Below are 15,478 nucleotides of genomic sequence, written 5' to 3'. Positions count from 1 at the left end.
GCACATTTTGCGCACGCAAACAGGTAATTAAAGTGCTTTTAATTATCCCGATCTTCACAAGTGCACCATGATGTGCTGTAATCAGTGTATGTCTTGATGTGATGTCAAAAGCTATACTAAAGGCTCTGAACAGAACTATCTATCAACACAGGGTACTGCCCTTTTAGAGACTACTTTTGGACGTAGGGTCAAATCTGGTCCCTGTATCTGGCCTGCACTCTATTGTGGTTGGCCTCAAAACCTGCAAATAAATGAGAGCTGCCAATGTCATTTCAAGTTTCAAGAAACAGGTTATAGAAACACTGTTGTTTATTGGATGATAAAAATGCCTTCGCGAAGCGAGCTCTCTCATGGATCAACATATACTCCTATAAAGCCCTAGTGCAACAGGTGTACCTCGGTTCTTGTCCATCTAGGAGATTTTCCAACTTTGGATCAATGTCCCAAATGGCTTGTCGAAGGAAACAACAAAGATTGTACATTGTAGCAAGCAAGCTCCTGAAACCATTGTGCACATTATCTGCATATGTCCAGCTCTTCTGACTGAGCAACAACAACTTTTACACACCTTTTAAATTAACTGGGCGTGCGTACATGCCTGCAAGCTATAGCCTGCTTTAATTGGAGAACTATAAGACTCAACATGCACACAGTTAAGTTCTTGATCCAGGTTGGAAAAAAACTGCAGCAAAAATCTTGACAATGTTCATAATGCAGTAATGCATTTATACCATTTTAAAATAGTTTAGCGGACATAACTTGCTGGCCATGCCCTTGAATCTCACAACTATAATCCAGGCTGGAAAAAAAGCGGCCAAAAAAAGAAAACTCAATAATGGGCATAATGTCGCAAAGCATGTACTTTTTTTTTAAAGTGCATGGCAGATCACAACTGAGATTTGAACGTGATATTTTTGTAATGGGTTCCGCACTTTCTATAATTTTCACGCTTAACGATGAATTTTTATGTGATATCTCTATACTAGTGTTTATTAACTATGCATTTAAAATACATTTGAATATACCTTGAAAATAAACACACTAACTGTTGGAAATTGAGTTACTAGTTGAAGGCGGTGAAACCCTACTCATGCAGCAGCTACAATTCTTGTCAGGGTGAAACACAAGTAGACCCCAAAGTAACCTGTGCTTAACCCACTTGGAGCTTGGCACAAAAGCAGTCATGCTTTAACTTGAAGGCAATGTGTAAAGTATTTATGCAGCACTTAAAACTAATAAAGTGGAAATACTACACATGAAAAATCCCACATCAATTTAGCAAAACAGAGTAAAACATAATAAACTATTTGAGACTGGTAATCTAGAAAACAATGCATGCATCGATGACAATCAAATATCATCTCTTATTAACAGATTCGCCCTCTTTAAACTCTAGATCAACCTTGACTCACAAATATGTAGTTAGCCAGGTTCTGAGACCTATACCCAGGGGTTGCTGATTGATAGGTCACAGGTGGGAGGGTGTGTAGCTGGCAGGAAACTCTTGATCAATCCCACAGATAGGTGCAGTGACCTTACAATGGTCAGGGGATGTTGCCCCCATAAAGCACACATGGCCGAGTAGGGGTGCTCCAAAAAACACCATAAAGTCAGATGCCACATGAATTAGGAACACATATCCAATCAGGACCTAGCACACGTAGTGGTCACATGCTCCCCATGCCGGACATCTGGACACATCTACCACTGGCAACACTGTGTCAACGCGAGGTCGAGACACACCTCTAGTAACCATGGACAATGAATTTATGACTCTAAAGGCAGCAACTAACATTCCTCACCATGTATGGTACACCGGACACTTTTTATTACCTATTGTAGTTTGTATATAAGAAGGAAACCAACCAAATGTAAATTGAGACAGTCCTCAGACCTCATGCCTGTAACTGTTCTCCCGGCTGAACTGTTTAATTAAACTAACTGTTCCTGTTTTGTCAAACACCTCTTGTCCTCTGTTTTTTAAGGAATTCTACTTCGAGCAAGAAGACCAAAATGACAAAAATCTATTCAGTAGAACCGGAGATATGCAATTGTAAACATTTAAGTGAAAACAGTATTTAGGAGCAAAAAGCACCAACTATGGTTATCTTGTCTAGCTGGACTGGGACAAAGTCACAAGTTCAGGCTGAACACGAGGAAGCAAGGGCCAGATACAGGAACCGTGTTAGGCCCACTGAACAAAGTACCTTAAATTCTGGTTTGTGAAGCATCGCAAGATCCTGCATCGAGGATGCATCCTGCAGCAGTGGTTCCAAGGAAGCTGTGGTGCAGCAATGAGGAGTCCTGCATCATTGTTAAGGGTGCCCTCAACGAGGGGCTTGTGATGTGAAGTGTTGCATCGAGACTGCATCACTCAGCGGCAGTTCCAAAGACTCGGAGGGCTGCGATGCGAGATCCTGCGTCGGGGATACGTCGTGAACTGGCGGTTCCAATACGGCTGCGAGGAGCTGCATCTATTCTACTCACAGGACCACAGCTGGGCTGGCAGAGCACCTTAAGGCCCAAGGTGGTTGGAGCTCTTTCTGTCTCTGAGGCTCTCATTAGGAGGTCAGTCAAGTAGCCCTTGGAGTCACTCTGGTGGTCCTGGATTCAAGATGCAGGCCTAGTTCTTCTCACTCAGGCAACAGGGCTGCAGAGCTGTTTGCTTCTTTCAGAGCAGCACAGAAGTCTTTCTGAGTCTTCCACAGGTCCAGAGGTTTACTGATGAGTTGCGTCTGAGAGTCCAATAATATACCTGGTGCCCATTTTGAAATAGGAGAAGGTTCTGGAGATTCCCACCCCAAGAGGTGTCTGGAATTTTCCGCATCCCTGCCCTGGCCCCAACTTGTCTGGGGTCACAAAACACTAGTGTCAAACCCTTTGTGAGAGTGCTCAGGCAGAGCCTTTGTGATGTACAAGTGTGGTAGGTGACAGCTCCTCCTCCTCATCAAGTCAGAGATAGCCCATTCTGCTACCTCCTATTCCCCCTTTGTCTCACTGTCAGGAAGCAATACACAAAGACCAACTGCCAGCTACACCTAGTCACGTGACCCAGGATACAGGCTGTAGGCACCAAATAGGACAAGAAAAGGCCAACTCTCTAAAAGTTACATTTTCAAAATTTTGACTTCAAATCAGACTTTACCATTAAAGAGGCTTTAAAATTAGAATTCAATAGACACCAAACCCCAAATTCCTATCTGCTCCTAATTGAAAGTTAGCACGTATTAAATGTAATAAAGGTAACCCAATGTTATCCTACGGGAGAGTTAGGCCTTGTAGTAGTGAAAAATGAATGTAAGAGTTTTTCACTACCAGGACATGTAAAAGTTAAAAAGTACATATCCAAGTTTTTAAATACACTGCATCATGTTCTGTGTGCTAATTAGGGCCCACCCAAGGGGTTTCTTACATGTATTAAAGAAAGAAGGTTTAGGCTTGGGAATGAATGAATGAATGAATGAAAAATGTATTGTTCAGTTAATAAAAACTTACAATTAAAACAACTTTATACAATTCTTCTTACATTTCATACATTATTAAGACCACATAATTAAAAGATACTTTTCATCAATTTATAAAACCAAGAATATATAAAATAATCCTCATTGTCCACAGTTAAGCAGTTTCTTCTCCACTATTTCTATAAACTTCAGAAGTCTGCCCGGAAATTGCAAACTTTCTCTATGTAAACTGGCTATGACTGCTTGTCGACAATTTCGTATCATTTGACTATTAAAGTCCGACATTAACAGCCTCCTACGTTCATCTATTAGAGCAGGGCAGCTACAGATGATATGGCAAATATCTTCTCTCTTGTGGTTATAGAGGCGACACATCCTTTCACTACTCATCATTTTCCATGCAGGGGCGTCTCCAAGAAATTGGCTATTTCCAAATCGGAGATTCATAAGCTTCAGCTTTGCCCTTTGGCTATTTGAGTCTCCTAGATAGCTCTGAGGTTTTAGCATACCGTACGAAGCAGTAACTGTCCACGCATGGGATCTCTTTGCCAGTACTGCTTTATCCCATAAAGACGACAATTTTTTACTGCACCCATTTATAACTTTATTAAAAGCCACCTGTGAAAGAGGTAAGGCCCATAGTTGTTCTGCCTTGAACGTATCTATCGCTAATTTAAAATATTCATGAGTCTGCTTATGTTTATTATCACATATTGCTCCCAGACCACTGTCATAAGCGAGGAATTATTATCCCTTCTAATTTTATGGCAGAATTTTAAATATGCTCCTAAACTATTTAGGTTCTGTCGTTTAATTCCGAACTCAAGTCGGATTTGTGCTGGTGAAGTTTATCGCGGACGATTAAACAGGTGTCGGTAGGTCCCTGTCACTAGCTTATCTATGGTGTTGTCAGCACATCCTCTTAAGGTCTCTACTTCATATGCGAGAGTTGGAACATGTTTAACTGACATAATTTGTAATAATGGATTAAGGGAAAGCCCTTTTAAGTTATTCTGGAGTATGGAAAATGTGGCAATTAATGAGTTATTTCTTCTCTGTAGTGCAGCACACTGATTTTTACCCGTGCCCCTAGCATCTATTATAACACCCAGATATATATATATTCAGGGACCGATTCTAAAACAGAACCTTCCATTCTCAATTTTGGTCTTGCAGCCAACCCCCTAGTCACCAGCATTGTTTATGTCTTTTTTAAGTTAATCTTTAGCCCATGAGTTGAGGCGTAATGTCCACCTTGGTGTAACTTATTAAAACAATATCATCGGCATACAGTAAATGTGAAACGTTAAAACCTGCCACAGCCGGGGAGTGAGAATTAATTTCACTAAGCCTTGATAAAATACCAGCTAAATACAAGTTAAATAAGGTTGGGGCCAAAACACACCCTTGCTTCAACCCGTCCCTTATCACCATTTATTTTGACAGAACTGTGCCTTGTCCCAACCTTACTCTCGTCCAAGTATTGGTATATAACAATTGTATCACTCTCAACAGACTCTGTGAGATTCCCATTTTTGTTAATTTGTTCCAAAGAATATTTCTATGCACAGTGTCGAAAGCCGAGCTAAAATCAATAAAACACGAAGGTTCATCTTACGGCGTCCTGCCATTTCCATTATAAGAACTAACATTTGAATATTAATAATTGTCCCCATGCCTTTAATAAACCCTGTTTGATTTTTTGGAAGTAAATTACTGGCAACAACCCAAGCCATCAGTTCTGTAAGCAGACACTTAACAAAAAACTTTGCTTCACAATCCATTAAAGCTATAAGTCTATAGTTAGCAGGGTTCGAGACTTGACCAGCTTTGTAAATCGGAGCCAAAATTGAACCCCTCCATTTGTCTGGGACTTCTTCCTTCGTTAAAACATGATTGAATAAGTTTGACAGATTCTTTGCCCAATATTGTGGATTTTCTTTAAATAGTGCTTGAGGAAGGCCATTTGGCCCTGGTGCACTACTCCGGCTGCTAGAACTTATAATTTTTTCCACTGTTGTCTGCTGGATCATTAGCTGGGTGTTTTCCCTTGCATTATCATTGCCTCTTGTATTTTCTACTGAACTTACTTCTGTTGGCTTTATTATATTTCTTGTGTAACCTGTCATTGATCCCAAATGCTTCTCCCAGACTTCTTCCGATATATTTGTAGTCACTTGTTGTTGTTTCCTACCATTGACTTGATTAACCAGTCTCCAAAATTCACGTGCATCTTTACGTTTTGCTGCATGATTGATTTTACTCCAGAATAGATCAAGTTCAGTTTTTGTTTGTATCATACTTCTTTTTTATATAGAGTGACCTCAGTTTGGGTAATATTTTACTCCTGACATTGGAAGATGCTTGATTTCTTAGGACCCTCAGCGCATTGTTCAATTTCCTTTTCGCTATCTTAAGTTGAAGTGTCATTTTTTTGGGAAAAGATGTAGCCGCTGTTACTATGCCTTTTGAACGCACAGCATTTTTCTCTACTAGGTTAGTTATGAACTGCTCCCAAAAGGTCAATGGATTTTGATCTATACTATTTAACTCGTCTTCCCACTGGTCTCTTGCTTGATGTTCGATATTTTGTATATTATTTACTGTCCTGTTTATCCTTCTATAGTTCAGACGAATAGGCTCCCCTAACTCTGGGGCGCTTTGTTCGTGTCGGATAATATGTAGATTGAGGCTGATCATTTGTGGCTGGTGATCACTTTCCAGCCGATTTCCCAGGTTATAGCTTAATATTGATTGGTATAATGGGAGGGACAGTAAGGTGTAATCAATAACAGCTTTGGATTGTGCCGCAAAATGGGTCGCCTGAGCTGGAATGTCCGGATCCACTCGGCCATTCAAAACTCGAAGGCCGTGATGCTCCAGATGTCTCACTGTTTCTTTGCCCATTCTGTCAGATTGTTGTTTAGTTGCATTGGTTGCCGGAATATGCCAAATGTCATCAATCACCTCCAATATTTGATTCCTAGGCGCCACCTGGAAGAAATTCATATTAAAATTCACTGTCAAGATGATCCAAGGAACTGGATTCATCATGCTTAGTGTTAACAATAGGCTCAGTATTTTATCTATTGTTTCTTTTTTCTTGCTGCCAAGAGGATGTATATATACATTTATTATCATCAAAGGAGGAGTCTTATTTCCTGTGCTAAGAGGCCAGACCTTAATTGCTTGAATGTTTGAATGGTCAATTTCCACTTCTTCGATCTTTATTTTTAAAGCCACTGTAACGTATATGGCCAAACCTCCTGCTGCTCGCCCTTTCAATTTTGTTTTAATTGCTGGCTTACTATAGCATAAGTATGCCGGTAACTTAATTTCCTCCTTTGCCCATGTTTCTTGAAAGAGGATAATCTGAAACCTTCCAATGTATGTTAGAAATTCATGATCGTCCACCTTTGCTGCCAGACCCTCTATGTTCCATGAGCAGATGTCTACCTTTGCTGCCAGACCCTCTATATTCCATGAGCAGGTGTCACCTTTATTTCTATGGTCAACGAAACGGTTTTTATCCTGTCAGTATCTTAAGCCTTTGTCTGTCCTGACATTCAAGGCACTCGGGAGCCAGGACCAGTCCGACTTCGAGTAAAGAGTTTTGCTCCCCTTGGCATCTGTGTAGTTATCTGCCTGAAGGGTTATATTGTCCCTTAAAGGGGTAATTGAGCTACTCCTTGCCCCTTTCACGATCGTCATTATACCCTATTGCTGATTTTTGTTGCCCATTTGTGGACTTTTCGTTAGTTTCTGTCTTCCCCTACCACCTTCTTCATCGACCCTCTTAAACCGATTTTCTCCACCCTTCGGTTTTAGAAACTGGGGATAGGGTTCCTCCTTTTCCCTTATCATCTCAATACCCCATGTTTCAAATTTCTCTTTTTCCACCCATAGTTGGTCCGCTACCTCAGCAGTCGCCCATGTGATCATTTTCGATTCCTCACCTCCCCACATCGGGTTACTTACAAATGTAACTGAATGTATATCCGTGGACTCTATGTGTTGTAAAGCCTCTATTTCCTTGGTCATTCGAATCATAGACTCTCTATTTATTCGATCAAAGTGATCCCTAGATTTATATTTTGGTACAAATGTCATTTTACAGTGAATACTAGGCGAGCTGTGCCGATTGACCTATCTTTTTGACCCTGCTGGATCCTGCAGACTATTTCCTGCTGAATATTCTTAACCTGCCCTGTTTCATTTTGGCCGTTCTTTCCCAATTGACGTTCGTCCTGCGGTCGTTGCCTCTGCTCCCCTTGGGGCTCATAATCATTCCTTAGTGATTGTTCACATACTTGTTGCATTCTGTTCTCCTTTACCTCTTTCTCCTCCACACCTTTCTCTACTTCCGGAGCGTTGAGCGATGTTTCCAAAAGCTCCACCATCTTAGCTGTTTTAATTTGGTTCATATGTTCAGCTTTTACTGTTTTGGCCTGGACTAATCCCTGTTGGTTCTCTTCCAGTTGTCCCTCCTTTCTCTTCATCCTTTTCACCTTTCGCACTAGCTGGTATATTCTCATTTTTATTCTCCACATTATTTTCCCTTACCTTGCCATCACTCCTTTCTTGTTCAGGAGGTGCCACTTGTCTTCCTAATTATGGATACACCATCCCTTGGAGATCTGGACTCTTCTCCACCTCTTTTTAATTGTGGCTTTTCCTAAGTCTCTTTCTCTGTCTCTTAGAGAGCTTAAATATCTTGACTACTTCCCCTTGTGCGGACGGTTCTAGGGCTCTCTGCTCAACAGGTCCATTCCTACCTGGTATGCTAGACGATGCCTGATCACTTAAAAGCTTTTCATGTATGGCAATGGTTTTGTCTAAGACTTTTTATGAATAACTCCCCTGTATTATGTCTACGTTGTTCCTTAACTGTGTCTTCTCCATACTTGAAATTTGCTCCCCTTCACCAGTTTGCTTACTCGGGCAGGTTTATTTCCCTCGGATTTCCCACTGTTGTTAACTCTTTGACCCATTGGGCTCTTCCCTTCTTTAGCAGATTGTTATTGCCCCTTTATTTCTGCCAGAACCTGTTCCAGCATCGCTGGCAGCGAGGACAGTTTATCCAATACTGGGCTACATTCAAAAGTATTCTCAGGCAATGCCTCCACCTGCGATTCTGCCTGCGCCCTTAGGATCAACTGATTCAATGCCCCAATTTTTGTATCAATTGCTGTAATGTATAACGCCATTGTATTCAAAAGATCCACCTGGATATCCAATTTACTTGATTGATATGTCAATGCATTGACCACCGATTGAAATTCATTAAGTAAAATCCTCCAAGTGTTGTTATTCATGTCTTTTTCCCCCAATGATTCTCTACTTGGAGATCCAACTTGCATGTCATCAGCTAGGGAGCCTATTACCGGGGACCCAGAAAGTTGAGTTCCTGGTAATTCATTTACCTCAACCCTGTCCTCTCTCTGTGATAAATCATGTTTAATTTCTGATTGAACGTCTATTTTTACTGGTGTTGTATTATCTCTAATGTCATCATTTCTCTGCAATTAGTCCTGAGGTTCACAAATTGAATTGTCCAATGATTCATATACTTTTTCTGGACGCACTTCTATCACCACAGGTACTGCACTACCCTCAACAGTGTCCAATACCTCTGTTAACTCCGTTTCCAATTTTAATTTCCGAACAGGATCTATTCCTTCTAAATTGTCTAATTCGTCCAAATTAACCATATATACCATCTCGTTGTTTACTTGTTGGTGCACCTCAACTTGAATCTGGATTTCTTTTACCAAACAAGACTGAATCATTTGTTCCTTATGCCCTACTTGCGCTTTACTACTATTCAGCGGCTCCAAGTTCGTTTGTGGATGGCCGTTAGCGCCTACTTCCTGAATGACTGGCGACTCCCCTTGCTGGGTCGCTATAATGGAACTTTCCTTCTCACGTAGCCGGTCACTACTTAGATGCCAGTTTTCCCAGTTAAACAAAGGTTTTTTAGGGTTTCTTTTTGTATTTAACCTCCCTAAGGGAGAGCAAGATTTCAATTCCTCTTTTTTGCTCATGATTTTACTGGGGGCCGATTTGGAAGGCCCCATTACCTATGGTTGAATCGGGCTTTGTAGCTCTCTAGTATGCAAGTCTTTTCGATATGTAAGCAGTACATCAACCGGGTTCTTCAAAAAGTCTGTCTTCCCTACCCTTTTTATTTGTTTACAATTTGGAGTTCTATCAAGGCACTGTGCTATTATACCTGGCCCCTCCATGCCAGACTTCTCCATAAAAGCCCCATTTGCAACATAGTCGATATCATTGTCCTCGTCGGCAGAAGCCGCCCTGGTTTGCAATTTTTGTTTCTTCCGCACTACCTCCCACACTCCTCTTATTCTCCCTAAGCGCATTACTTTGTTTGCACGTCTTTTACTGCTTCCCTCTGCTTCCCTCTGAATGTTGACAGGGTGTTCAGCCGTTGCTGAAAGCAGGTGCAGAGCTCAGGAGTTCGCCTCTCTCCTTCGTTCACCTCCACACCTCTCCTTATGACTCCTTATCTCCGCTTACTTCTGCTGTTACTGTGTACTAAGTGCTATAAGAGCTATAAGAGCTATAAGCAGGGCGCCGGGTGGTGAGAAGGCAAGGTGCAGTTATTTTCAGGGGCTGGAGCGGGTTCACCATGCTCACTTCAAATTTCCTCTTGCTATGCGTGTAGTTTCTTGCTCCACCTCTCACCTCACACCTCGGCTTCCTCTGCACTCTGGCCCGGTGCACAGATGCTGGTGCCGGGGCCTGGGGCGCTGAAGATAAAGGAAAAACTGACGTACCGCTGCTCAATGCTCAATGCTCAACACTCCATTGCCTAGAGGATAGATAATCGCACTTCAACTACATCCATTGCATCCGCTGCTGCCGCTACCACCGCACCCCCGCTATTCGCTCATAAAAGCTGCAGCGGTAGGAACAACAGGCAGGTAGCCGTGCAGGCAAAGTGGCAGCAATAGCAAGAGCCAGAGCCAGAGCAGACCAAAGAACGCGGTGTAGGCAGTGTTTGGGAGTGGCAGCAAGAGAGTGCTGTGGCGGAGGCAGCGGAGGCTGGATTAAAACAGAGAGGAAAGGGAGACAAGAAGGCAAAAGGCAGAAAGGAAGGTAGGCCACACCGGGCCGATACCACCAGTGGCGCCAACCTCAAGATCACAAGATCTATCGCCCACCTCTCCCCAGCCTCACCCCACACACCTCAGGCCTGGCCGACCGGCCCTGGTGCCCCGGTGCCTTCCTGCAGTCCTCCCACAGTCTGCCATCTAAGCTGCGGAGACTACTGGACCGGAGCCACCAAGAACCGCCTCTCTCCCCAGCTCGATCTTCCGCTGCGGCTTTCACCCGCTCCCGCTCACTGCTCGCTGCTCAGAGACAAAACCAGAACGGCTAGACTGTCGGCGGGCGGGGCGTGCGGTGAGTTGAGAAACCTGGACTGGAGTCAGAAAGCGTCAAAGATTCCCGTCAGCGTCCGATGCCTCACAACCGAAGGATTATGATTCCACTAGGCTTGAGAAAAGGTTTATTTTGCCAGGTCAAAATGGCAGTTTAAAAATGCACACACAGGCTACAATGACAGGCCTGAGACAAGTTTGACATGCTTCTTAAGTGGATGGAACAATTAGTGCTGCAGGCCCATTAGTAGCATTTAATTTACAGGCCCTGGGTACGTGAAGTACCTCTTTACTGGGGTCTCACAATTAAATTAAATTTGCCAATTAGTAGAAGCCAAATTTACCATGCTTAAAGGAAACAGAATACGTACTTTTGCACTAGGTAGCAGTGGTAAAGTGTGCAGAGTCTTAAAAGCCAACAAAAACGGGTTCAGAAAACAGACAGGTGACGGCTAAATGTTTCAGTGATGACCCTCCAGAAAGGGCAAAGTCCAAAACTACCTCTCTCACAGGCTAATCTGGAAAAAAATATGTAGATTTACAGAACAGCTAGTATGCCTGCTACTTAGACATTAAAATAATCTGGTAACTCCCAAGAAAAGAAGACAGCAGATAATCTGATATTTGCCGGCCAATAAAGTACATACTATTTTAGACTCAAAGCATATTCTTACCTAATTTCTTACTCATTGTACGGTCTTATCGAGTATCATAAAGTATTACATTTAATTATCTCTTAAACTGACCCTGCTCTACCATTCAATAAAACTATGTCATTTCATCTAGCTGTTGTCTTTATTGCCCCTAGTGGGCTGCGGATTCAGAATTGTGTTTTTAATTAAGTTACTTAAAAGCCACATGCTCTCATAATCCAGATGCTAGTGCTGCTCACCGTGCCAGCATTCTGAGCAGGTTTTATGTGAAGAGATGAATGAAAGGGACATCAATAGCCCCAGAAACACTCGCAAACACAAATGCAGAGACTAACTATGTCTAGCAGCAGTGAAGATTTAAAAAGCATACAATTTTTGTTTTGAAATGCAATGTCCACAGCACATAAAATGGATATAAAAATACAACATTGTTTCAAAATGAATTGAACTTTTTACATGTAAGGTCTTTTTGTCTGAAATCCCACGGCTTTCCACCTCTGGGATTCAGCTGCTCCACACTAACAAATAGCAGGGTTGGTACTTAGTGATGGTGATACTAGGCAGAAGGCAGGCGCCTTAGGGCACCGACACAAGGGGGTGCCAGATTCCAAATAAAGGCCTAAAAACATTTTGGTAGAGAAAATGGCAAAATAATATTTTGGTTGTTTCTCTACATGAGACAGATAGACATATGCAGAGACACTGGCACTCAGTAAAAAGAATTAAGGGCTGTGGAAATATCAATTTTCTAATCAGGCTGCTCTGCTGGCGGCTTCATCTCACTCCCAAGCCCACAAATAACCAGAATGTGTCCCATACTTGTATCATGCCATTTCGGAATGATCAATAATAACATGGATGTGACATATGTGAGTGAACTTCGGATATCTACACCATGTATCAGAGAAGTGCTGTGGGGTCCACCAAATACACCGCCACCAAAAGGCAGTGAAAGTGTATTAAAGCATCATTTATTACGTCACTGAGGGGAGGTTATTGACTTGCAACGTGCGCCAACTGCTCACGAAGGACAAGCAGCATCTGTAAACAAAGTTTCTGCGGATTCCTTTTTAGCCCTGAATATTAAATAAATGCATTTTTAAAGAAATTCTATTTCTCGAGAATATTCTGCTCGGCGGAAAATATATTCGCTCGAACGGTAACCTTTCTAATGGGCCAAAACAAAACACAGAGGAATCAGTCAAACTGATTAACATAAAGTGCAAAATCCCGCAACACTCTCTTGCACACGCCCATTAAAATGCCATTTACTGAATCCTTTTCTAAGTAGAGCACAGCGAGGAAGGAGATGAAATGCATCCTGGGCGGGCTCTGAATACCAGGAAGCACGGGCTTACATCTGACACCGGTCATTATCATAAATTAATGACCGGTGAATGGCTGGCTCAGTGAACCGCCACGTCATTAACACCAAGAGTGAGGCAAAGAAATACTTTCGCCTCCTGTCTGAAATATGACAGGGGTATACAAATATACTGGAAATTGTGAGTGGCATGCATCCACATGTGTGTGTGGCGCGTGTGTGGCTGTGTTGCTGTGTAAACGCAAGTTGTGTATTGTTGGCCCTTACTTCAGTGTTTGTGGCAGGGCTGTAAGTGGGATGAAAAAACTGGGGGGGTCTCTTCAAGGGACGTGTCCAATGTAATTAAGGGCGTGGCTTAAAAACATATGAGCTACCAATCTGTGCTTGGCATAGTGTGCCACCCTTGTATTTTGCTGTTTCTGTCATGGCATCCAAATATATGATGCAACAAGTAACATCATACATACAAGTCAGCAGGACTATTGGCTTTGTCAATGGTTGTTAGTTGCATAAGATAAATAAGCAGCAACTGATATAATATTGAAAAAGCTGGTGACACCACAACAATGCTGCTGCTACTGAGTTAAAAAAAAAAAAGGGAATTCCAGAGAGAAAATGACTCTCTTTAAAGGATTTCCCTTCCCCTACCGCTCGCCTGGCATGACGGCAACTTCTCCCACTAGTGAGAAGCGAGCAGTATGAGCAGCGCATATCGATGCGCATATATATGTTCCTGTGCCAGTCCGTAGAAAACGGACCGCCTGTGCCAGGGCACAAAACAGAGCCCGATACAGATCCGTATCGAGGCCCCCTTAAAAAAACTGCCGGTGCTCAGCACCAGTGAGACCGGGCCCACTTAAAGCCCTGGATCGTGGGTTTTCTGCTGTGAACTTGCGAAAGATTTAACATATATCAATTGACTCCAAACTGAATTTTGACCCAAATGACAAAACATCATAACCTTCAAGCGAACAATTGAACATGTTGGGGGCCTCTCTGTTTTCATGCACCCCGTTCGAGCTCTTTAGTATTGTCTTAGACATACTCACGTCGAACCTTGAGATGTGAACCGGAAAGACTCACCCGGGAAGGCATGCATTTCTCCCGCCGTGCGGTTGTGGCAGTGCGTGCGGAGCAGGGTGCAGCATTCTTTAACGCGTATTCATTTCAAGCGCCTCTTTCCACTGCCTCCAGTCACACAACACCACACGCCGGTCCTTTCCCCGCCACGCGATAGGCTTACGAGATCAAGATTACGAGCAAGAGTGGCTGCCAAATCCAATTACCAATAAAATGGGGTTACTCACCGGCGATTCCTGGAGATTATTCAGTACCGCCGGTTCCAGAGGATTATTCAGTGCGCCTCGTCACGGAGGAGCAAACTGTACTGCCCGGGCCCCTGCACGCCGACAGGTTGTCGTCTTACCTGCTTTGCATCCCTGCTGGCTGAAACCGAGTGTTAAATATTTTACAGGCATTCTCGTGTAAACAGTGAATGGGTGTCACTTAACTTCCCACTCTCAGGGGTGGTAGGTGCTGCCAAGTACAGTCCATTTGAAAGGGCTCGGGCTGCGCCTCATTTGCATAGCGTTTTTTCACACTGGAAAGGGCAAGAGAGGCGGGAAAGTGGGGAATTCAGTTTCAGTATTTCCAGAGAGACTCGCCAGGCTCTCTAGAACAACTGGGGAAGCTAACACACGTATGTGTGTGTATAAAGGCCCCCCTCCTTCGTGCTGTTCAATGGATTAACCTATGCTTGGGGCTGGCTCAATAGTATCGAAAGAGGGTACATTTACATCAGCGTTGACTCATTCTACTACATCCACAAGGGCTTTGTGTTTGAGTATCTGTGATTGCATATACAGAGTTCTTAGAGTGCCCGCAGGTCTGCGGCTTCTCCTGCAAAGCTTGTTGGAGGGAACCCTACTACATCTATGACTGCTTGCCTTTGACCTGGAGACCCCTTGTCACGTGTGTCTTTTTATCTTCCCTTGCAAACAAATGATGGATGGAATGCAATGCAAATATTCTCCCCCAGTCAAAAGATCTGGGTTGAATCCATCCTTCTTTTGCCCACTACGCCACCCCAGTTTGAACCCAGCCATATGCAAATCAGTCTTGACCCTGTGCCCCATGAGAACAGTCTAGACCGAACTGCCAGGCCAGGTCCACACTAGACCGGAAACAAGCATCCAGGGACCGGTTTCAGGGTATGTCACCCTTCTTCAGCCAGGCTAGCTTGAATCCAGTGGCACAGTGAGCAAGGGACCCACGTCTGGGCATACCCTTCCCACTTTGGGGCGAAAAGTGTTACAGCAAACAAATGATGGACGGAATGCTGACAATGCAAACATTCTCCCCCCCGTCAAAAGATCTGGGTTGAATCAGGGCCGGACTGGGAACCATAACCGGCCCTGGCAAAGTGCTCGGCCAGCCCCGCGAGGGGGGTTGGGGGGGAGGGTGCCGCCGAGCTCTTTGCCAGGGCCGGTTTTCGGCCGATTTTGTTACAGGGCTGATTATGCTGCAAAAACTGCCCTGTAAAAAAAACGGCCCTCGGGGGCCCGAAACCGGCCCCCACCCGTGCAGCGCACCGGGGGATTGCCCGGTGCCCCCTATGGCCAGTCCGGCCCTGGG

At 43.6% G+C, this 15,478-nt stretch overlaps 1 protein-coding gene across 1 annotated transcript in view; it reads right to left on the bottom strand.

Annotated features, from left to right (window-relative positions):
• The window catches only part of MYO3A (myosin IIIA), a 1,336,625-nt gene extending 1,322,598 nt beyond the window's left edge, over positions 1-14,027 (bottom strand). The window contains exon 1 of the mRNA XM_085630108.1: positions 13,928-14,027. Within this exon, the coding sequence (XP_085486234.1) occupies positions 13,928-13,939 (12 nt within the window). The 5' untranslated portion in view covers positions 13,940-14,027. The remainder of the gene's footprint in view (positions 1-13,927) is intronic.
• Positions 14,028-15,478: the final 1,451 nt, after the last annotated feature.

This window comes from Triturus cristatus, chromosome 10, assembly GCF_964204655.1.
Source record: "Triturus cristatus chromosome 10, aTriCri1.1, whole genome shotgun sequence".
Classification (NCBI taxonomy): Eukaryota; Metazoa; Chordata; class Amphibia; order Caudata; family Salamandridae; genus Triturus; species Triturus cristatus.
This window is presented reverse-complemented; position numbering and strand designations above follow the sequence as displayed.